At 42.2% G+C, this 24138-nt stretch overlaps 1 protein-coding gene across 1 annotated transcript in view; it reads right to left on the bottom strand.

Moving 5' to 3' along the window:
- The window catches only part of PLEKHG7 (pleckstrin homology and RhoGEF domain containing G7), a gene marked incomplete at both ends in the record, with an annotated part of 79289 nt that overhangs the window by 7752 nt on the left and 47399 nt on the right, over positions 1 to 24138 (bottom strand). Inside the window, 4 exon segments of the mRNA XM_079714242.1 lie at positions 961 to 1040; positions 6907 to 7000; positions 7561 to 7674; positions 9224 to 9397. Coding sequence (XP_079570368.1) covers positions 961 to 1040; positions 6907 to 7000; positions 7561 to 7674; positions 9224 to 9397 — 462 coding nt within the window.

Here is a 24138-nt window from a genome sequence, read left to right as displayed (position 1 = left end):
ACTAACCAACATGCCATCTAAAAGCTTAGGTTATTAAAAGATTTGAGAGATCTAGTCTCATAATCTTACATCTGTGTAAGGCTAGTCGTTTAGCAAAGAAGTGAGTGGGTTAGAACAACATTAGTTATCTCTGACAGCCAAAAACATACTGTAGATCCTCTTCCTATCTCTAAGGGCAGGTGTCTGAGAGCTGTAGAGGAGGCCTCTTCCTGAAGGCACTCACACACACCAGTCAGGGAACAACTGTGAAATGGGACATTAGATAGAAAGCCTTTGGTGGACCATGAGACCCATGGCTTAACAGGGAGTAACAATGGTAATGGTAACCATTAATACTTAAGGGAGAAATCCCTATTCTTAGAGGAGATTTTGTGGCTCTAGCCCCTGGTGACTCGTTTTTTTTTCTGTGATGCCAACTGTACATTTATTTGGCTTCTGCAGTTCTTAATTATAGGCAGACACTGAGAGACCAGGGCTCCTTCCCACCTGCAGCCCCCAAAGCATCATTTCTCAGGAAGAACATGAGAACGGGTGGTGGCTATCACCTCAGCACTTGGCAGCAGATGGTTTAGAGAGGCCCCCTGCTCTGGCAGCTTTTGTTGTGGTAGTCAATTTGGATGAGGAAAAGGCGGATATGGACAAAAGTATCTTAATATCATTTGCTGAGGCAGGCCAGGCATAAAGTCCTGTGGCTTCTGGGACTCGCCTCGAAAGTATACAGACTAAGTCATTCTAAAAATATACACACTCTTTGACATCCTGAAGAAATGGGACTTGGTTTTGTTACTGTTGTTTTTCAGTCCAGCACTCTACGATGGAAAAAGCCAGTATTTTGAAATGTCTCCATTTTTTAGAGGGTAAAGTCCGATTTGATGTATAAGAATCTTTTTTTAACTCAACTTATTCAGAAATATTTCTAAACTCATTTAGCAGAATTATTTAGAGCCAACAGCATTTTACCTTTTTGTTGCGTTTAGTTTTCGTAACTAAGAGGAAATCATCAAAGAGAAACAGATAAACACCTAGGAATCTTGTGCTTTCTGAGGAAAGAAAGAAGATGAAATTGGGGCTGGAAACAGTAAGCAGAGTTTTTTTTTTTTCTTTTTAAATCAAAGAATCCCTTAGAAAACAACACAGGCCGGGGATCAGGGCACATGAGGCTTGCAGCTCAGGGGGCTCCAATCACGTGGGTCAGAAAACTGCATTATGGTTGAACTGATTTCTCCCTAAGGCAGGGACTTGACGTGAGCCCACCCTTCCAACTTTAAAGACACTGTATTTGTAAGGCATTTCATGTGGATGGATCTAAGGTTACCTGGATGATATTTGTCGTGGTTTCAGCTAAGTCTTGGACACATCTATTGACTAACAGAACTCCAGCATTTTGCCCTCTTGACTCATCTGTGTGGTCACTGGCAAAGGTATACATTACCAGAAAAGAAGGCACTTTGTCATAGCTGTGGACTGAATTGCATCTCCCCCAAATTCTATGTGGAAACCCTACCCCCCTCCCCACTGTGTATTTGGAATAAGGAAGTAATTAAGATTAAATGAAAGCTTAAGGGAGGACCCCTGATCTGACAGGATGAATGTCATCCCCAGAGCATGCTCTCTCCCTCTCTCTTTCTCTCTCTCTCTGCCATGTGTGGACACTGAGAAAGCTGGAAAGAGAGCTTTCACCAGAAACTGAATAAGCTGGCAACTTGACCTTGAACTTCCAGCCTCCAGAACTGTGAGAAATAAATGTCTGTTGTTTAAGCCACCCAGTCTGTGGTATTTTGTTATGGCAGCCCTAGCTGATTAAGACAGTCACTGAAACAATTGGTTTCTTAAGTTTTACAATATGTCTATACAAGCTTTAAATAATCTTCATGAAGCTTTATATTTACAAATATATTTCTGATATCACTTTTGATAATAACTGAAGGCAAATACGCTTTTCTACTTTTCCCTAAGAAGGGGATACTCGTAGAAGAGAAATAAAATATTAGAATGAGATATCCCCCTCTCAGTTTAACTCTATTCCTTAGAAATTAGAAAAAGAAATGGTTAGTGAAGTCAGAAAAACAAATATCGTATATTAACGAATATATGTGGAACCTAGAAAATGGTACAGATGAACCGGTTTGCAGAGCAGAAATTGAGACACAGATGTAGAGAATGAAAATATGGACACCAAGGGGGGAAAGTAGCGGGGCGTTGGTGGTAGTGGTGGGATGAAACGGGAGATTGGGATTGACATATATACACTAATATGTATAAAATAGATAACTAATAAGAACCTGCTGTATAAAAAAATTAAAAAATTAAAAAAATTAATTTTTAAATTAAAATTAATTTTTAAAAATTAATTTTTAAATTAAAAATTTAAATTAATTTTTAATTTAAAATTAATCTGACAAAGGTTACCCTTTCCAAAAGTTCCCAAAATAGTAGTTTATATTAGCATACCAAAAAAAAAAAAAGAAATGGTTAAGTTTAAATGATTTTAGAGGAATAGGCAGTCCTTGAGGGGGATGTGACAGGCACTTAAAGTAAATACATGAAAAATCAGTAAATATTTTTTATTATTCTATTTTACTTATTTATATTTTTCTAGAAGTTCTTTCTCATATACATTTACCTGTGGAAATGAGACGTCTAAGGTTAAATTAATAAATAAAATATCTGGGATTCATTTTTAGTCTAAGTTTAGAGGAAAGATACTTTCTGTATTTGCATAGAAGAGAAATTAGATATTTTATTCAATCTTGAATTGTCCTTGAATAGTTTGTTTTAATGTTTTCCATCACTACTAGAAACTCCTTTTTGCAAACTGGGCTGCAGCAAAGACTGCTGGTTGTCCCTTAAAAACCATTCTTTCCTTCTTTTGTAGTAATGAAATTTCCAAGTTTTAGTGGGTAGACGTTCACTGTGAATAAATACTACATCTCCCAGCTTTCCTTGTAGCTAAACATGACCAAGTGACTAAATTCTGACCAATGGAATATGAGCTAGAACGTAGGCACATTGGTGACTCATCTTGGGGCCACAGAAGAAAGCAGTCTCTAGGATGGCAGAGCAAGAGGACATAAGAAACCCAGATCCCTTGTGGCCTCATGGAGTAAAGCTGTCATATGGCTCAGAATTTTACATGCGAGATAAATAAACCAGTCTGTCTCCAAGAGCTGGCTTAATATCCTAACTAACACATAGGGCAAGGAATGGGGCATTTGGACAGTGCTAGACCTTTAAGACCTGTTAAATATTGCTTTCCCCACCCTCTGCCACTCCTATCTGAATTAGGTGAATGATCATTGTCAAAATGAAATAGCTTTGTTTTCTCCTTCTAACTTCAAGTATTTTAACAAACAGGTATGAGCATCTTCTATGTCCTAGACTTCATTCTAGGAAAGGATGATTATTTTAGCTACCGTTTATTGAGGCCCTAGTTTTCCACCAAGCAGTCAACAAATACTGAGCACCTCCTATGCATCAATGATTAAGACAAAATCTCTCCTTCAAAGAGCTTTAATTATAGTGAGAGCAGATACATAATAAACACGAACAAGATTTAAGATAAATTCAAGAGCTGATAGTGCTAAAGTAAATACGGGATTATGAAAAAGGACTAAGGAGGAAGACTGTAGGCATAAAGTTAGAGGACTCACATATATGATCCCAGGAGTTTGAAGCTATGTGCCGCACAACCAGATCTGAGACCTACAAACTTGTGCAGTTCTAACTCGATTAGGTCTTTATTTTTTCTCAAAAAGTCTGGCCTGTGGGGTTTTCATCACACTGCTAGAGAACAGAGCAGCGTCACTGACTTATTCTAGTTCTGCAGCAGCTTGAACAACGTGTGTTCTCTAGGTGCTACAGCTGCTGGGCCATCCTATTTGTCTGAACTTTACCTCTTTTTCTATTTAGAAATACCAGTCTGTGGGGGGCAATGCATTTGTGAAGGGCATGCTGGCATGAATTCCAGTGGGAAGCTGGTTATGCTCCGAAAGTTATAAAAACTTGGACCTTCTGGGAATGAGAAAATGCACTTAATTTCAACCTACAGTTTTTAAGGCTAGAAGAAAATTTGAAACATAATATATTAGTGGTAGATACCATCGTCATCATGGTTATCACCATCACCATCATCAACATTTACAGAAGAGATTAAGAGAATTTAAACAATTTCCCCAAAGCCCACAGTTGGGGCTAGACCCCCTAATTCTTGGTCCAATGCTTTTTCCATTCAAAATGATGTCCTGTTTCTTCTAACACTATTACCCCCACCGACACCATATCTCTATGCCAACTCCGAGCCAAAGTTCCAGGGACTTTAAACTTGATTTGACACTACTATACGACACACCCCTCTCTGATGAAATCTGACTAACAGCATGTGCTGTCAGACAGGAGCCTGGTGTTAGTAATGGTTACGTAGGTCATCCCCATTCTACCTCATTTGACTCTACAAGAAACTTTTCCTGAAAAGTTGGGTTGAACCATAACGACTCCTTCTTAGGCCAGTCTCCCACCCATGCTTCCGTGACAAGCACCCCCATCCCACTTGATATGTGAATACACATTTGACGCAGCTTTTCACCAAGAGATATTTCATGGTCATGTTCATCCAGCCTCTACATGGCCTCCCATCACGTCCACACCTGAACCCTAAAACTGACTCCCTGACCCACTCCCTCCGCCACCCTCAGGGTCATCTACCAACCTTTCAGGTAGATAGATAAGCACACTTGAAGGTCTTTGACTCATTTCCTCTTCATCCATTTTATCAATCATAAAGCCCTCCTGTTTTTGCCTTTGAAATAGCTCTCAGATTTATCCTTTTTGATCCACGCCCATTTCTAACATTTTAGGATAGGCTGGTGGGTATCACAGTTGGGAATTTGGTAGATAGAGGGAAGAGGTGAAATGAAATCTCTGATGATTTCAGGTGGAGGCTAATTTTGCAGGGAAAGGCATAGGATTGTACACAGAACTGTGTTTTGCTTCATTACTTTTGGTTTTGGTTGGATTTGGCTTTGTCACAATGATATAATTATTTTTTTATTTTTTATTTTTTTTGCGGTACGTGGGCTTCTCACTGCTGTGGCCTCTCCCGTTGCGGAGCACAGGCTCCGGACGCGCAGGCTCAGCGGCCATGGTTCACGGGCCCAGCCACTCCGCGGCATGTGGGATCTTCCCAGACCGGGGCACGAACCCGCGTCCCCTGCATCGGCAGGCGGACTCGCAACCACTGCGCCACCAGGGAAGCCCTATTTTTGAAATTGTAAAAGAAAGGGTAAGATTGTTATCTTTCCAAATGAAAGTGGGAGGGGAGTGGTCTACAGGTGCAGAATGGTTGAGAAACACAGGCCCAGGCTCTTCCCACCCCATCCTGCTTCACTGTGGCGCCTTCAGGCTGGTCTCTCTGCTTTGGTCTCCTCCTCTAGCCATTTTGTGTATTGCTTCCCATAACTCTTTCTTCAACACCCTTTTAAGCCTCTCATGTCCCTGAGCACTCAGTGGCTTCTTGCTGCCTGCAATTTCCTGGCTGGGTCCCTCTGGCTTTCAAGGCAGTGGCTATGATTCTGGAAGCCTGCTAGGGTGAGGCAACCTGGCTTGGGTCTGGATGCTGCCATTAACTTGCCAAGTGACCTTGAGCATGATAGAGAACCTCCCCGAGTCTCACCTGTGACATGGGATTAAATGTAACTTCTCTGCATAACTCACTGGAAGGAAAACATGCATGAAAAAGCCCTTTGATGTAAAAAGCTGGGCATGTCTACCTTTCGAGTTGGCAGTTGCCTGCGGGGGTTATGTCCCAAGCTGACATCTGGCGTTATCCCTAAAATAGAGCAGGTTCTCAACAGGTGTGTACTGAATAAGGAGTTACTGCCTGGCACCCCCCAAAAGATCTCAGGCAACCTCACATCCCACAGGGCTTCACACACTGTAGGTGCTCAATCAAGATTTTGTGAAGAAGTGAATCAATGAATGAATGCAAATCTTATTTCAGTTGGGCAGCCCTTTCTGATAATATTTACTGAGCACTGACTCTCTGCCAATGGTTCTTTCAATTGCTTATACATCCATTAGCTCATTTAATCCTCACAACAAAGAGGGGACATTGCAGCATGGGGAGATTGCTGTTAAGTGGCCCCAGGTTACCCAGGCAGCAAAGGCTGAGCTGGGAAGGGAAGCCGGCAGGCAGCCTCGGGGATCACCCTCCTAACCACGCTGCCGTGAGCCTATTCTCTCAAGTGGCTTCTGCTTCCAAGCCTTTTCTCTTGCTGTGCTTTTCATCCGGATGTCCTCCCTCCTGTCCTTTCACTGAACTACGCCCTTCTATCCCCCCAAAGCCCGCCTCCAGTCCCATGGACCACATGAAGCCTTTCCTGGGTACTCCAGCATCAGACTCTCTTCTGGACTTAGACTGCAGGTCTGCTCATTATGGCAGTGCTTCCCAACTAGAGGGAAAGGATTATCCAGAATAATGGCTTTTCTATCCTCCAATGGTACCTACACAATGCAACATGTGTTACATAATAGGTTCTCAGTCAACACTGAGCGTATGATTGCCCAGCTCACTGGAGGAGTAAAATGAGGGTGGTAACAGCTGACATTGAGTGGTTACTACATTCCCGACCTTGAGCTAAGCTCTTCACATATGTTACTTCACTTTAACATCGAGCTTATAAGACATATCGTTATCCTATTTTATAGAGAGAAAATGGAGGGCATGTGGCTAGTTACATCGCGGTTTGATCAAGCTGGAGTCTGCGTGACTCCATAGGATGCTCTCTGATTCACATCTTCCATCGCCTTGGCCATAAGGAAATACAATTCTTGCCACCGTTCGATAAGCAACAGCTAGACAAGTTACAAGGTAGCAAAGATGTTGGGTTTGTAAAGGAAGCAGTTATTTACCTGCAAGAGTTAATTTTCCTTCATAGAGAAGGTGTCTGTTGGTTGGTGACAGGATGTTTTCTGCCATGTGTTCTTTAAAAACGTGTTTCAGGCACTGGCAAAAAAAGGGAGGAAATCAAAGAGATGTTGTTAGTGATTGGAGGACAGCATATTCTAGAAGCTGGGGCAATGTACTCTGTCTAGAAAGTTCCTGACATTTGGAAATGCCAGTAAATGCACATGGGAATGGGAAAGAATGGGAAAAATGCTTAGAAGGACTAGTTCAGGAATGGCATAAGGAGGTCAGCCTCCCCACACACAATGCCATGTGGATGAAGGCTTTACTTCTTGCTATTTTTTTTTTTTTCGGTCTGCGGGCCTCTCACCACTGTGGCCTCTCCTGTTGCGGAGCACAGGCTCCGGACGCACAGGCTCAGCGGCCATGGCTCACGGGCCCAGCCGCTCTGCGGCATGTGGGATCCTCCCGGACCGGGGCACGAACCCGTGTCCCCTGCATCGGCAGGTGGACTCTCAACCACTGCACCACCAGGGAATCCCTTCTTGCTAGATTTTTAATTCTAGTGGGCAGCTGGGGACTTTGTAAGACTAGTATACTTCCACTTGAATGCCAAACGTTTAGAAAGGGACATAGGTTCTAATTGATCCTTTCTGTACCTCTGGAATGAAAAACCTTTTATCTCTATCCCAAAGTGGAGGCCACACTATAATCTCCCGTAGATGTCTGCATTTTTTAAAATTGGCAAGCCACTTCACTTTTCCTTCAAGATCTCCTGAAAGACAAGACACATCCAATATATTTTTAAATGCATGAGACATTACAGCATAAAATTTAACCAAGATCCACAGGAATCATTTAGAGATATTGACCGCCCCTGGAGCCAAACCATATCTTAGGTTCATTTAACATATTTCTTGCTGTTTAAATGCCTTAGAAAAACTCACTAATTTGAAATCAGCCTCTTGCAGAGAAAAATGAAGCTGAACTAATTAAACTCAGTAAGTTGGAAATGTATTGTGCATTTTTATTTCAATAATACTAACAGTTCCCTTAGTAGGTTTCTCATATTCCCTACATCACACAGCTTGTGATCACAGGAAGGAAAAAAAATCAGACTAACAAGGACAAACATATCCTTTTGTCTTAATCATAAAACATATATTCACTTTATGGTAAGGTTGATTATTTCTTTTGGTAAGAACTCATTTTCGCTTTGAAGGTCTATATTAATTTTCCAATGTTTTTAAATAACATATTTGCTATTGAGGTTTTGAAATGATTTTTGAATACATGGAGGGCAAGTCGTCGACCCACAGAATCACATGGTTAGGGAATCCTTGAGAATTCTCCATCTTTAAGCTTTAAAGGAAGGCCACAGGGATCTCTTTCCCCAACAATGAGAATTCATTTTATTGAGAAATTCCTAGAAGAGATGTTATCTCCCTCACAAACTTATCAAAATGAGTAATAATCTTCAAAATTACTTTAAAAGTTTAAAAAAGTCTGTCTTTAACTGAATTTTTTGTTTTAATCACTTGATAAGCTGAATTCTAGTTCCTTGGGTTAGTTTAGAATTTCAACAAAAATTTTTAAAAAAGGGAAGAAACTCCTAAGTGAATGGTCATTTTATTTTTAAACATGCAAAAGAAAAAGAAAGATGTCATTTCTGTACAGCTGATAATCATCATTTTGAATTGTTCCCTTTTGATGTTCCCCAGGAAATCTTTGTTTATGGACATATATCACGAACTTCTTTATTTGAATTTGATTATACAGAGCTACCCAAATAAACTTAAGTCATCACAGGGCCTTCTCTTTTCCTATTCCCAAATTTCGGGTCTAAAGATTGCAGTTGGCATTATACTTAGACTGGCCCTGGATTTCAGTGACCTAAAAAAAATGATGGATGGTAATTTATTCTCCGGAAAGGCTTCCCATGCTGTTTACTCCCATTTGCTTTGTGTGTGGGTTCAGTATGGATGTTAAAAACAAAGTGCCTTCATCATCTGGGAAGTAGAACTTTTCCTGCCTGAACCCACATCTGAAAGCCTTGGAGACAGGGCCACGTCCTGCGTGAACTTGGAGTTAAGAGTTCTCATAGGGTTCACCAGGATGTGACTGGAGCCCATTGTTTTGAGTGTGTTTGATTTACAATGCAAACTCAAACTTGAATCCACATTTCGGAAAGCCATGACCTCAAGTCAATGGAATTACCTCCTAGGATGGAAGCCCAAATGGTTCCCAGGAGCCAGAGGGTCCCCCAACTCTTTGATTAAAGCTGACACTGGAGCTCTGGGTCACTCATCTCAGGGACTTACAGATTGACTTTTCCACCTTTTCCTTGATGGAGTAGATCATGATTTTCTCCGTAGAGTCTGTACTCCTTTTCCAGATGTTCTTCAGCAACAAGGGGTATCGAGTCAGCCTGTGTAGTGGGGCCACTAGCAGCTCAGGCAGGTGAAGGCGTCTGCACTGTTCATTTTGCTCACACCACTGGGGAAGGCAAAAGCAGGTGAATCAGAACATCGCTTCTCCTATCAAGGCACTGAGAAGTCTGGACACGAGAAACCCTTAGAGATTTCACTCACACCTGTGAGCTTGCTAGGAAAATTTATAAGCCATGGACTAGAATTTGCTTTTGAAAATTCCATATTAAACTGTCTTAGCAAGCATCTATCTACCAGTACTAAATTCAGGGTCTGAAATGGGTTTTTTCAATGTGCTTAAGAAGTATTATTGAATATTACTGACTGAAACATTGCTGCTTTCCAATTAAAGAAATGAAAGAATCTATCTTCAGATATCTTGCCTTCCCAGCAATGGTGATGAAGGAAGAGGTCATCAGCATCACCTATAACACCACCCCCTCAATCCTCCTAAGTGGGAAAACTGATGTCAAGATTTGAATGCACAGGAAAAGTTTGAATTTTGTTAAATCCCCTAGAAATTGCGTACTCCATCAGTGGCCGTGTAAGATGTATTAATACACATATTTCAGGCCTGTTTACCCTTGTCACCGAAGAGTTTAGTTTTGCCCCTTGCCTTCTCCTTTTCCCTGGCCCTTGGGGGAGATTTCTGGTTTTGCCAACCTTGCTCCCACTCTTGCTGCAATACAGCTAGGAGAACTGAGAGTCAACACTACACAGGTAGACAGGAAAAGGAAGGATTTTTGCTTCGTGGGTCAGTTCCTTGACTCTCCTTTGTTGGAGGGAATCAGGATAATGAAGAGAAAATGAAAATAGAAGTTGAAGACGCTAAATTGATCTACATGATACAGAAAAGAGAGCAGAGAGAAAAAGATGTAGACAATTGTCAATAGGGAGAGTTTGTTCAAAGAGGCAGTTGCCAGGAGTACACACAATGGGGAATACATGAAAGGAAACTTTAGTAAGTATTGCTATGGGTGATACATTGGATTTCCATAAATGGTATTTTGAGAAATGCAAGCAACATGAGAATAGCTCCTCCATTTGTTTCATCTGCTGGACTGTTTCTTTGAATGTGCCACCGTTTGAACCTGAGGGGTCCCAGCCTTTGTGCAGGTGACACATGACGCCTGGAGCCAGGTCTGTGGCTACTGCACACACAGGTACATCAAGAAGTATTATTAAGGGTGTGTTCACTTCCTCTTCTCTCCTCCCACCTGCTCACACCATACTGGTCCTGAGTTCAGCTCTAAATGGATCCTGCCCTCACACTAAATATTTTTCTTGCTGCGGGCTCTCGCCTCTTCCCTCTTTCATGCTCACTCCAGGCCCAGGTTAAGTCCTGACCCTCATGACCCAGACCCTCAAGACCAACCTCAGATAGGTCAAGGTACAGTCGGTTCTACTATCTGTAGGTTCTGCATTCTGAAATTCAACAAACTGTGAACTGAAAATATTTGGGAAAAAAAATTCCAGAAAGTTCCAAAAAGCCTGAATTTGCAGCACAGCAGCAACCATTTACACTGTATTTACAATATTTACATAGAACTTACCTTGTATTAGGTATTATGAGTAATCTAGAGATGATTTAAAGTATACGGGAGAATGTGCATTGGTTATATGCAAATACTATACCATTTTATATATGGGACTTGAGCATCCTCTGATTTTGGTATCTGTTGGTGTTCTGGAACCAATACCCTGTGGATACAAAGGGACGACTGTGCACTGCGGAAGGCTCCCTCTGCTTCCCCAAAGATATCTTCATACATCTTTATGCCCAGGTGTCAGCCCTTGCATTTCAGAGAGGTCGGTACAATTGGCTCAAACCTCCAACAAGTCCAAAACTCTCCCTTAGATATTTATAAAGAAATATTCCAATGGCTTCTTCTGGCCCCTGGACTCCTGTTTGTACACATTCTGTTTCTTCAGTGAACAGCATGGGCCAAATGCCACACTTAGCCCTTTGGTAGGCTTCCTGTGTTGGTTTCCACTGTAAACCTACTCATGCCAAATATTTTATGAGTGTATGTGTTTATTTTACGGAAGATTTCAGATTATGGGGAGGGCTCACAGCCCACAGTCACCACCCACCACCCCATTTTGCTGGCTCCATTCTCTTCTTTGAAAGGAGAGAGCTCTTTCTCTCTCTTCCCTCTCCAACTTTCCCCTTTTTCTCTCCTAGCCTCATGCTTTGCAATTTGTCCTGGTCTTTCATAGCCTGACCACGTCCCTGGAGGGTTGTACCCTCCTACACTAGCAGCTTTATCATATTTCTTTTAAAAACATCCGGGACGCTTCCTTACGGGAGTTCTGCTGGGAGTGATCTTTCCCACCTCCCCACCTACAGATGGCAGGTCAGAAAGGTGCATGGAGGATGGAGCTCTAGGGGCCAGGCTTCAAGGCTGAGGGACCACCCCCCCCCGTCTCTGCACCTCAGATGTTTCTTTAAAATGGAGGAAGGTACTAGATGACCTCCCAGTTCTCATCCAGCTCAAAATGGCTGTGATTCTCATTGGGGCTGGAAGGGATGAAGGAAGCAGGGACTGCAGATGTGGAAAGGCTGGGAGTGGGGAGGAGTGGAAAGAGGAGGTGTGCAGAGGCTGTAGTCTGTGGCCTTAGTGGCTGATTTCCATGCTGAGTCACTAGCAGCAGCATTCCAACACTACCTGCTGGTCCTTGTGGGAGGCTGGGGAGCTCCAGTAACTGATTTCTCAGCAGCAGTTAGGGATTCCCTCAAAACACACAGCCCTGGGCCACTGCTCCAAATTTCCATGTTGTAGGGAACAGCTCTGGCTGCCAGTACCCACTGGTGTTCAGGGTAAATATAAAAACACCTAATCTCCCCCAGATATCAATCAGAAAAGAAACACCAGTGGTAAATAATTCAGACAAAGATCCAGGCAGAGATACTGGAAGCTTTTAGTGTTTTGGAAGGTCTCAGAAGAGCAAAAAAAAAAAAGATATTTGATGATTCTAAAAGTAAAACTATAAGTTTTTTTTTCATCTCTCTATTGGCTTTACTTTTCAGAAACATTAGGGAAAGAAAAAAATTCTCTGTCATGAGAGATTGGACATAAAAGTCCTTTTCATGAATGGGTCTAGATCAATGGACTCTGCTTCAGTTTTATAATAAATAAATTTATAGGTGGGAGATCAAGATGGCGGAATAGAAGGACATGGAACTCAATGACGCCCACAAATACATCAAAAATACATCTACATGTGGAACAACTCTCACAGAACACCTACTGAATGCTGGCAGAAGACCTCATACAGCCAACGCTGCGAGAAAGATCACCGTGTAACCAGGTAGGACAAAAGAAAATAAAAGAAAGCGGGATGGGACCTGCACCCCTGGGAGGGAGCTGTGAAAGAGGAAAGGTTCTCTCACCCTGGGAACTCCCTTCACCAGCTGGGAGATCAGCTGGGACAGAAAGGGAGCTTCAGAGGCTCAGAGGAGAGTGCAGCAACCAGCTTACAGCTGGCAGAAGAGAGAGAGACCAGCACACCTGGTCCTGGCCACCTTGTTGCACTCCCCAGCCCAAGACATGTGTCTCCTGGTATGAGTGGAGGCTGGGTGCTGAAACTTGGGCTTCAGTGGACAGACCTGGGGAGAGGACTGGGGGTGGCTCTGCGGAGAAGCTGGAGGGGCTGGAGTGTGGCCTGGGCTGCAACTGGGGCTGTGTGCAGGATGAAGCCTGGGTCCACCAAAGAAGCCCCACTGTTAACAAGCCCTTGAAGGGAGGAGTGGGGCCCCGCCAGAGCAGCCTCACCCTCACAGTGCTCAAAGTGGGCAGGGCTCCGCCTCTACGAGCTCTGGGAGCACCCAAGTGCCTGCAGTTGCCCCCACACAGAGGTGGGCTGAAATCTGAGCCCCGTCGGGAGACTTTGTGACTTTACGCTGCTGGCGCCTCTGTCAGCTAAACAACTGTGGGACATCCGAGCAGATGCTGGTACTCCGGTGGCTGGCGCGGGGCTAGAGTTAGCAGCAGCGAACTTTGTGGACGCATGAACGTGGAGGTGGGGCCAGGGTCTGTGACAATTCCGTAGCTCCCACAGTGGGTCCAGGTGCATGACTACGGGCAACTAAAGAAGGTCCCGGTGCCTGTCTTCAGGGAATCTGTGCCAATGGATCAGCGCTGGTGGCTTTGTGAGCACAGCACCTGAGGGACATCCAGGCTGACTGCCTGCATTCCCATGTCTGAGGAGGACCTGAGGGCAGTGCCAACAATAGTGTACTTTCTGAGCACGCACAATGGGTGACAGATGACACCACAGAGCACACTTGCCGGTGGACAGCTCCTGAGGAGGAATACTCAGTGACTCCCAGTGGGAGAGCTCCAGTACTGCCTACCTCATACCACAGCTCAGAAACAGACCTGGGGGCTTCTACTCCAACAAAGGGGAGCAGACACTGTCCCAACAAGGCTGTGACAAGCACAGAGCAAACAGGAGGCCCCACTCAACTTCCAGTGCAGGCTCTGGTCACCACAAAAACAATAACACCCCCTATCAAGGGGATAACAACCAGCATCCATGGAGGAAAGACGTGGCAGGCATCCATACTAAAAACAGCCCTTGCACCAAAAATACTAGACTCACACAGACTACAAAGGGAGGCTTTCACATAAAAACAGCCCTTCAAGACCACAGTAGATAACTTTCTCCTAAATTGATAGAGTCAAAGAAATATAAGCAAAACAAAGAAGCAGAGGAAAGTCATGGACAGGAAGACACTGGATCTCATCAAAAAAGACACCCCGCGTCCAAAGAAAGGAGAAGCCACAATGAGGTGGTAGGAGGGGCACAATCACAGTAAAATCAAATCCCATAACTGGTGGGTGGGTGACTCACAGACTGGAGAACACTTATACCACAGAAGTCCACCCACTGGAGTGAAGGTTCTGAGCCCCATGTCAGGCTTTCCAACCTGGGGGTCCAGCAATGGGAGGAGGAATTCCTAGAGAATCAGACTTTGGAGGCTAGTGGGATGTGACTGCAGGACTTTGACAGGACTGGGGGAAACAGAGACTGCACCTTTGGAGGGCACACACAAAGTAGTGTGCGCATCAGGACCCAGGGGAAGGAGCAGTGACCCCCATAGGAGACTGATCCAGACCTACCTGCTGGTGTTGGAGGGTCTCCTGCAGAGGCGGGGGGAGGCTGTGTCTCACTGTGAGGATAAGGACACTGACAGCAGAAGTTCTGGGAAGTACTCCTTGGCAAGAGACTTCCCAGAGTCCGCCATCAGCCCCACCAGAGAGCCCAGGTAGGCTCCAGTGTTGGGTCGTCTCAGGCCAAACAACCAACAGGGAGGGTACCCAGCCCCACCCATCAGCAGTCAAATGGATTAAAGTTTTACTGAGCTCTGCCCACCAGAGCAACACCAAGCTCTACCCACCACCAGTCCCTCCCATCAGGAAACTTACACAAGCCTCTTAGATAGCCTCATCCACCAGAGGGCAGACAGCAGAAGCAAGAAGAACTACAGTCCTACAGCCTGTGGAACAAAAACCACATTCACAGAAAGACAGACAAGATGAAAAGGCAGAGGGCTATGTACCAGAGGAAGGAACAAGATAAAACCCCAGAAAAAAACTAAATGAAGTGGAGACAGGCAACCTTCCAGAAAAAGAATTCAGAATAATGACTGTGAAGCTGAACCAGGACCTCGGAAACAGAAAGGAGGCAAAGATCGAGACGATGCAAGAAATGTTTAACAAAGACCTAGAAGAATTAAAGAACAAACAAACAGAGATGAACAATACAATAACTGAAATGAAAATACACTAGAAGGAATCAATAACAGAATAACTGAGGCAGAGGAACGGATAAGTGATCTGGAAGACAGAATGGTGGAATTCACTGCTGTGGAACAGAATAAAGAAAAAAGAATGAAAAGAAATGAAGACAGCCTAAGAACCTCTGGGACAACATTTAACACAACAACATTCGCATTATAGGGGTCCCAGAAGGAGAAGAGAGAGAGAAAGGACCTGAGAAAATATCTGAAGATATTATAGTTGAAAACTTCCCTAACATGGAAAAGGAAATAGCCACCCAAGTCCAGGAAGCACACAGAGTCCCATACAGGATAAACCCAAGGAGAAACATGCCAAGACACACAGTAAACAAACTGGCAAAAATAAAAGACAAAGAAAAATTATTGAAAGCAGCAAGGGAAAAATGACAAATAACATACAAAGGAACTCCCATAAGGTTAACAGCTGATTTCTCAGCAGAAACTCTACAAGCCAGAAGGGAGTGGCAGGACATATTTAAAGTGATGAAAGGGAAGAACCTAAAACCAAGATTACTCTACCCAGCAAGGATCTCATTCAGATTTGATGGAGAGTCAAAAGCTTTACAGACAAGCAAAAGCTAAGACAGTTCAGCTCCACCAAACCAGCTCTACAACAAATGCTAAAGGAACTTCTCTAAGTGGGAAACACAAGAAAAGAAAAGGACCTACAAAAACAAACCCAAAACGATTAAGAAAATGGTAACAGGAACATACATATCGATAATTACCTTAAACGTGAATGGATTAAATGCTCCAACCAAAAGACACAGGCTCACTGAATGGATACAAAAACAAGATCCATCTATACGCTGTCTACAAGAGACCCACTTCAGACCTAGGGACACATACAGGCTGAAAGTGAGGGAACGGAAAAAGATATTCCATGCAAATGGAAATCAAAAGAAAGCTGGAGTAGCAATGCTCATATCAGATAAAATAGACTTTAGAATAAAGAATGTTACAAGAGACAAGGAAGGACACTACATAATGATCAAGGGATCCATCCAAAAAGAAGATATAACAATTATAAATATCCATGCACCCAACATAGGAGCACCTCAATACATAAGGCAACTGCTAACAGCTATAAAAGAGGAAATCGACAGTAACACAATAATAGTGGGAGACTTTAACACCTCACTTACACCAATGGACAGATCATCGAAACAGAAAATTAATAAGGAAACACAATCTTTAAATGACACTATACACCAAATAGATTAAATGATATATATAGGACATTGCATCCCAAAAGAGCAGATTACACCTTCTTCTCAAGTGCACATGGAATATTCTCCAGGATAGATCACGTCTTGGGTCACAAATCAAGCCTCAGAAAATTTAAGAAACTGAAATGGTATCAAGCATCTTTTCTGACCACAACGCTGTGAGATTAGAAATCAATTACAGGGAAAAAAATGTAAAAAACACAAACACATGGAGACTAAACAATACATTACTAAATAACCAACAGATCACTGAAGAAATCAAAGAGCAAATCAAAAAATACCTAGAAACAAATGACAATGAAAACATGATGATGCAAAACCTATGGGATGCAGCAAAAGCAGTTCTAAGAGGGAAGTTTATAGCAATACCATCCTATCTGAAGAAACAACAAACATCTCAAATAAACAACCTAACCTTACACCTAAAGGAACTAGAGAAAGAGGAACAAACAAAACCCAAAGTTAATAGAAGGAAAGAAATCATAAAGATCAGAGGAGAAATAAATGAAATAGAAACAAAGAAAACAATAGCAAAGATCAGTAAAACTAAACGCTGGTTCTTTGAGAAGATAAACAACATTGATAAACCATTAGACAGACTCATCAAAAAAAAGAGGGAGAAGACTCAAATCAATAAAATTAGAAATGAGAGGGAGAGGAGCTTCAAGATGGCGGAAGAGTAAGACGTGGCGATCACCTTCCTCCCCACAAATACACCAGAAATACACCTACATGTGGAACAACCCCTACAGAACACCTACTGAACGCTGGCAGAAGAACTCAGACCTCCCGAAAAGCAACAAACCCCCCAAGAACCTGCGTAGGGCAAAAGAAAAAACAGACACAAAAGAACAGGGATGGACCTGCACCAGTGGGAGGGAGCTGTGTAGGAGGAAAGGTTTCCACACACTAGGAAGCCCCTTCGCGGGCGGAGACTGCAGGTGGTGGAGGGGGTAAGCTTTGGAGACACGGAGGAGAGCGCAGCAACAGGGGCGTGGAGGGCAAAGCGGAGAGATTCCCGCACAGAGGATCGGTGCCGACCAGCACTCAAGCGCGAGAGGCTTGTCTGCTCACCTGCCGGGACGGGAGCGGGCTGGGAGCTGAGGCTCGGGCTTCAGAGGTCAGATCCCAGGGACAGGACTGGGGTTGGCTGCGTGAACACAGCCTGAAGGGGGCTAGTGCACAACAGCTAGAAGGGAGGGAGTCAGGGAAAAAGTCTGGACCTGCCTAAGAGGCAAGAGACAATTGTTTCTGGGTGCGCAAGGAGAGGGAATTCAGAGCACCACCTGATCGAGCTCCAGAGACGGGCGCGAGCCGCGGCGAACAGCACAGACACCAGAGACAGGCAGGAAACGCTAAGGCTGCTGCTGCAGCCACCAAGAAGCCTGTGTGCAAGCACAGGTCAGCAGCCACACCTCCCCTCCTGGGAGCCTGTGCAGCCCCCCACTGCCAGGGTCCTGTGATCCAGGGGCAACTTCCCCGGGAGAACACACGGTGCGTCTCACACTGGTGCAATGTCACGCCGGCCTCCGCCACCGCAGGCTCGCCCCGCACTCTGTACCCCTCCCTCCCCCCGGCCTGAGTGAGCCAGAGCCCCCGAATCAGCTGCTCCCTTAACCCTGCCCTGTTTGAGAGAAGAACAGACGCCCTCAGGCGACCTACACGCAGAGGCGTGGCCAAATACAAAGATGAACCCCAGGAGCTGTGCGAACAAAGAAGAGAAAGGGAAATCTCTCCCAGCAGCCTCAGGAGCAGCAGATTAAATCTCCACAATCAACTTGATGTACCCTGCATCTGTGGAATACCTGAATAGACAATGAATCATCCCATATTGAGGAGGTAGCAACGATATATATATTTTTTCCCTTTTTGTAAGTGTGTATGTGTATGCTTCTGTGTGTGATTTTTGTCTGTAAAGCTTTGCTTTTACCATTTGTCGTAGGGTTCTGTCTGTACTTTCTTTTTGTTGTTTTTTGCTTTTGTTTTTTCTTAGTATAGTTTTTAGTGCTTGTTATCACTGGTGGATTTCTTTTTTGGTTTGGTTGCTCTCTTCTTTCTTTCTTTTTTTTTATTACTGAAAAAATTTTTTTAAAATAATTATTATTTATTTTAATAACTATTTTATTTTATTTTATCTTCTTCTTTCTTTCTTTCTTTTTCTACCTTTTATTCTGAGCTGCGTGGAGGATAGGCTCTTGGTGCTCCAGCCAGGCATCAGGGCTGTGCCTCTGAGGTGGGAGAGCCAAGTTCAGGACATTGGTCCACAAGAGACCTCCCAGCTCCATGTACTATCAAACAGCAAAAATCTCCCAGAGAGCTCCATCTCAACACCAAGACCCAGCTCCACTCAAAGACCAGCAAGCTAAAGTGCTGGACACCCTATGCCGAACAAGTAGCAAGAAAGGAACACAACCCTACCCGTTAGCAGAGAGGCTGCCTAAAATCATAATAAGGCCACAAACATCCCAAAACACACCACCAGACGTGGACCTGCCTACCAGAAAGACAAGATCCAGCCTCATCTATCAGAACACAGGCACTAGTCCCCTCCACCAGGAAGCCAACACAACCCACTGAACCAACCTTAGACACTGGGGGCAGACACTAAAAATAACAGGAACTATGAACCTGCAGCCTGAGAAAAGGAGACTTCAAACACAGTATGTTAAGCAAAATGAGAAGACAGAGAAACTCACAGCAGAGGAAGCAGCAAGGTAAAAATGCACCAGACCTAACAAATGAAGAGGAAATAGGGAGTCCACCTGAAAAAGAATTCAGAATAATGATAGTAAAGATGATCCAAAATCTTGCAAATAGAATGGAGAAAATACAGAAACATTTAACAAGGACCTAGAAGAACTAAAGAGCAAATAAACAGTGATGAACAACACAATAAATAAAATTAAAAATTCTCTAGAAGGGATCAATAGCAGAATAACTGAGGCAGAAGAACGGATAAGTGACCTGGAAGATAAAATGGCGGAAATATCTACTGCAGAGCAGAATAAAGAAAAAAAAATGAAAAGAATTGAGGACAGTCTCAAAGACCTCTTGGGACAACATTAAACACAACAACATTCGAATTACATGGGACCCAGAAGAAGAAGAGGAAAAGAAAGGAACTGAGAAGATATTTGAAGAGATTATAGTTGGAAACATTCCTAATATGGGAAAGGAAATAGTTAATCAAGTCCAGGAAGCACAGAGAGTCCCATACAGGATAAATCTAAGGAGAAACATGCCAAGACACATATTAATCAAACTTTCTAAAATTAAATACAAAGAAAAAATATTACAAGCAGCAAGGGAAAAACAACAAATAACATACAAGGGAATCCCCATAAGGTTAACAGCTGATCTTTCAGCAGAAACTCTGCAAGGCAGAAGGGAGGGGCAGGACATATTTAAAGTGATGAAAGGGGAAAACCTACAACCAAGATTACTCTACACAGCGAGGATCTCATTCAGATTTGACAGAGAAATTAAAGCCTTTACAGAAAAGCAAAAGCTAAGAGAATTCAGTACCACCAAACCACATTAAAAAAAAAATGCTAAAGTAACTTCCCTAGGCAGGAAACACAAGAGAAGGAAAAGATCTACAATAACAAACCCAAAAGAACCAAGAAAATGGTAATGGGAACATACATACAGATAACTACCTTAAATGTAAATGGATTAAATGCTCTAACCAAAAGACATAGACTGGCTGAATGAGTACAAAAACAAGACCCATACATATGATATCTACAAGAGACCCACTTCAGACTCAGGGACACTTACAGACTGAAAGTGAGGGGATGGAAAAAGATATTCCATGCAAATGGAAACCAAAAGAAAGCTGGAGTAGCAATTCTCACATCACACAAAATAGACTTTAAAACAAAGACTACAACAAGACACAAAGAAGGACACTACATAATGATCAAGGGATCAATACAAAAAGAAGACAATTGTAAATATTTATGCACCCAACATAGGAGCACCTCAATACATAAGGCAAATACTAACACCCATAAAAGGGGAAATAGACAGTAACACAATCATAGTAGGGGACTTTAACACCCCACTTTCACCAATGGACAGATTATCCAAAATGAAAATAAATAAGGAAACACAAGCTTTAAATGATACATTAAAGAAGATGGACTTAATTGATATTTATAGGACATTCCATCCAAAAACAACAGAATACACATTTTTCTCAAGTGCTCATGGAAAATTCTCCAGGATAGATCATATCTTGGGTCACAAATCTAGCCTTGGTAAATTTAAGAAAATTGAAATCATATCAAGTATCTTTTCCGACCACAATGCTATGAGACTAGATATCAATTACAGGAAAAAACTCTGTAAAAAATATGAACACATGGAGGCTAAACAATACACTACTTAATAACCAAGAGATCACTGAAGAAATGAAAGAGGAAGTCAAAAAATACCTAGAAACAAATGACAATGAAAACACGATGACCCAAAACCTATCGGATTCAGCAAAAGCAGTTCTAAGAGGGAAGTTTATAGCAATACAATCCTACCTTAAGAAACAAGAAACAGCTAAAATGAACAACCTAACCATACACCTAAAGCAATTAGAGAAAGAAGAACAAAAAACCCCAAAAGTTAGCAGAAGGAAAGAAATCATAAAGATCAGATCAGAAATAAATAAAAATGAAACGAAGGAAACTATAGCAAAGATAATAAAACTACAAGCTGGTTCTTAGAGAAGATAAACAAAATTGATCAACCATTAGCCAGACTCATCAAGAAAAAAAGGGAGAAGATGCAAATCAATAGAATTAGAAATGAAAAAGGAGAAGTAACAACTGACACTGCAGAAATACAAAGGATCATGAGAGATTACTCCAAGAAACTATATGACAATAAAATGGACAACCTGGAAGAAATGGACAAATTCTTAGAAATGCACAATCTGCCGAGACTGAACCAGGAAGAAATAGAAAACACAAACAGACCAATCACAAAGCACTGAAATTGAAACTGTGATTAAAAATCTTCCAATAAACAAAAGCCCAGGACCAGATAGCTTCACAGGCGAATTCTACCAAACATTTAGAGAAGAGCTAACACCTATCCTTCTCAAACTCTTCCAAAATGTAACAGAGGGAGGAACACTCCCAAACTCATTCTACGAGGCCACCATCACCCTGATACCAAAACCAGACAAGGATGTCACAAAGAAAGAAAACTAGAGGACAATATCACTGATGAACATAGATGCAAAAATCCTCAACAAAATATTAGCAAACAGAATCCAACAGCACATTAAAAGGATCAGACACCATGATCAAATGGGGTTTATCTAAGGAATGCAAGGATTCTTCAATATATGCAAATCAATCAACTTGATACACCATATTAACAAATTGAAGGAGAAAAACCATATGATCATCTCAATAGATGCAGGAAAAGCTTTCGACAAAACTCAACAATTTATGATAAAAACCCTCCAGAAAGTAAGCACAGAGGGAAGTTTCCTCAACATAATAAAAGGCCATATATGACAAACCCACAGACAACATTGTCCTCAATGGTGAAAAACTGAAATCATTTCCACTAAGATCAGGAAAAAGACAAGGTTGCCCATTCTCACCACTATTATTCAACATAGCTTTGGAAGTTTTAGCCACAGCAATCAGAGAAGAAAAAGAAATAAATGGAATCCAAATCGGAAAAGAAATAAAGCTGTCATTGTTTGCAGATCATGATACTACACATAGAGAATCCTAAAGATGCTACCAGAAAACTACTGGAGCTAATTAATGAATTTGGTAAAGTAGCAGGATACAAAATTAATACACAGAAATCTCTTGCATTCCCATACACTAATGATGAAAAATCTTAAAGTAAAATTAAGAAAACACTCCCATTTACCACTGCAACAAAAAGAATAAAATATGTAGTAATAAACCTACCTAAGGAGACAAAAGCCCTGTATCCAGAAAACTATAAGACACTGATGAAAGATTTTAAAGATGATACAAATAGATGGAGAAATATACCATGTTCTTGGATTGGAAGAATCAACACTGTGAAAATGACTACACTACCCAAAGCAATCTACAGATTCAATGCAATCCCTATCAAACTACCCATGGAATTTTTCACAGAACTAGAACAAAAAATTTCACAATTTGTATGGAAACACAAAAGACCCCGAATAGCAAAAGCAATCTCGAGAAAGATAAATGGAGCTGGAGGAATCAGACTCCCTGACTTCAGACTATCCTACAAAGCTACAGTAATCAAGACAGTACGGTACTGGCACAAAAACAGAAATATACAGCAATGGAACAGGATAGAAAGCCCAGAGATAAACCCATACACATATGGTCACCTTACCTTTGATAAAGGAGGCAAGAGTATACAATGGAGAAGAGACAGCCTCTGCAATAAGTGGTGTGGGAAAAACTGGAGAGCTACATGTAAAAGAATGAAATTAGAACACTCCTTAACACCATACACAAAACAAAACTCAAAATGGATTAAAGACCTAAATGTAAGGCCAGGCACTATTAAACTCTTAGAGGAAAACATAGGCAGAACAGTCCATGACATAAATCACAGCAAGATCCTGTTTGACCCATGTCCTAGAGAAATGGAAATTAAAACAAAAATAAACAAATGGGACCTAATGAAATTTAAAAGCTTTTGCACAGTAAAGGAAACCGTAAACAGATGAAAAGAGAACCCTCAGAATGGGAGAAAATATTTGCAAATGAAGCAACTGACAAAAGATCAATCTCCAAAATTTACAAGCAGCTCATGCAGCTCAATATCAAAAAGACAAACAGCCCAATCCAAAAATGGGCAGAACACTTGAACAGACATTTCTCCAAAGAAGATATACAGATTGCCAACAAACACATGAAAGAATGCTCAACATCATTAATCATTAGAGAAATGCAAATGAAAACTACAATAAGATATCATCTCACACCGGTCAGAATGGCCATCATAGAAAATCTACAACCAATAAATGCTGGAGAGGGTGTGGAGAAAAGGGAACCTTCTTGCACTGTTGGTGGGAATGTAAATTGATACAGCCACTATGGAGAACAGTATGGAGGTTCCTTAAAAAACTAAAAATAGAACTACCATACGACCCAGCAATCCCACTACTGGGCATGTACCTGAGAAAACCATAATTCAAAAAGAGTCATGTACCACAATGTTCACTGCAGCTCTATTTACAATAGCCAGGACATGGAAGCAACCTAAGTGTCCATCGACAGATGAATGGATAAAGAAGACGTGGCACATATATACAGTGGGATATTGCTCAGCCATAAAAGAAACAAAACTGAGTTATTTGTAGTGAGGTGGATGGACCTAGAGTCTGTCATACAAAGTGAAGTAAGTCAAAAAGAGAAAAACAAATACTGTATGCTAACACATATATATGGCATCAAAAAAAATAGTTCTGATGAACCTAGGGGCAGGACAGGAATAAAGAAAAAGACGTAGAGAATGGACTTGAGGACACGGGGGTGGGGGGGAAGGGTAAGCTGGGACAAAGTGAGAGTGTGGCAGTGACACATATACACCTACCAAATGTAAAATAGCTAGTGGGAAGCAGCTGCATAGCACAGGGTGATCAGCTTGGTGTTTTGTGACCACCTAGAGGGGTGAGATAGGGAGGGTGGGAGGGAGGGAGATGCAAGAGGGAACAGATATGGGGATATATGTATATGTATAAATGATTCACTTTGTTATAAAGCAAAAACTAACAGCATTGTAAAGCAATTATACTCC

This window comes from Hyperoodon ampullatus (assembly GCF_949752795.1).
Source record: "Hyperoodon ampullatus genome assembly, chromosome: 11".
Taxonomy (NCBI): Eukaryota; Metazoa; Chordata; class Mammalia; order Artiodactyla; family Ziphiidae; genus Hyperoodon; species Hyperoodon ampullatus.
Note: the sequence above shows the minus strand (reverse complement) of the source record. Positions and strands in the feature narration are given on the sequence as shown.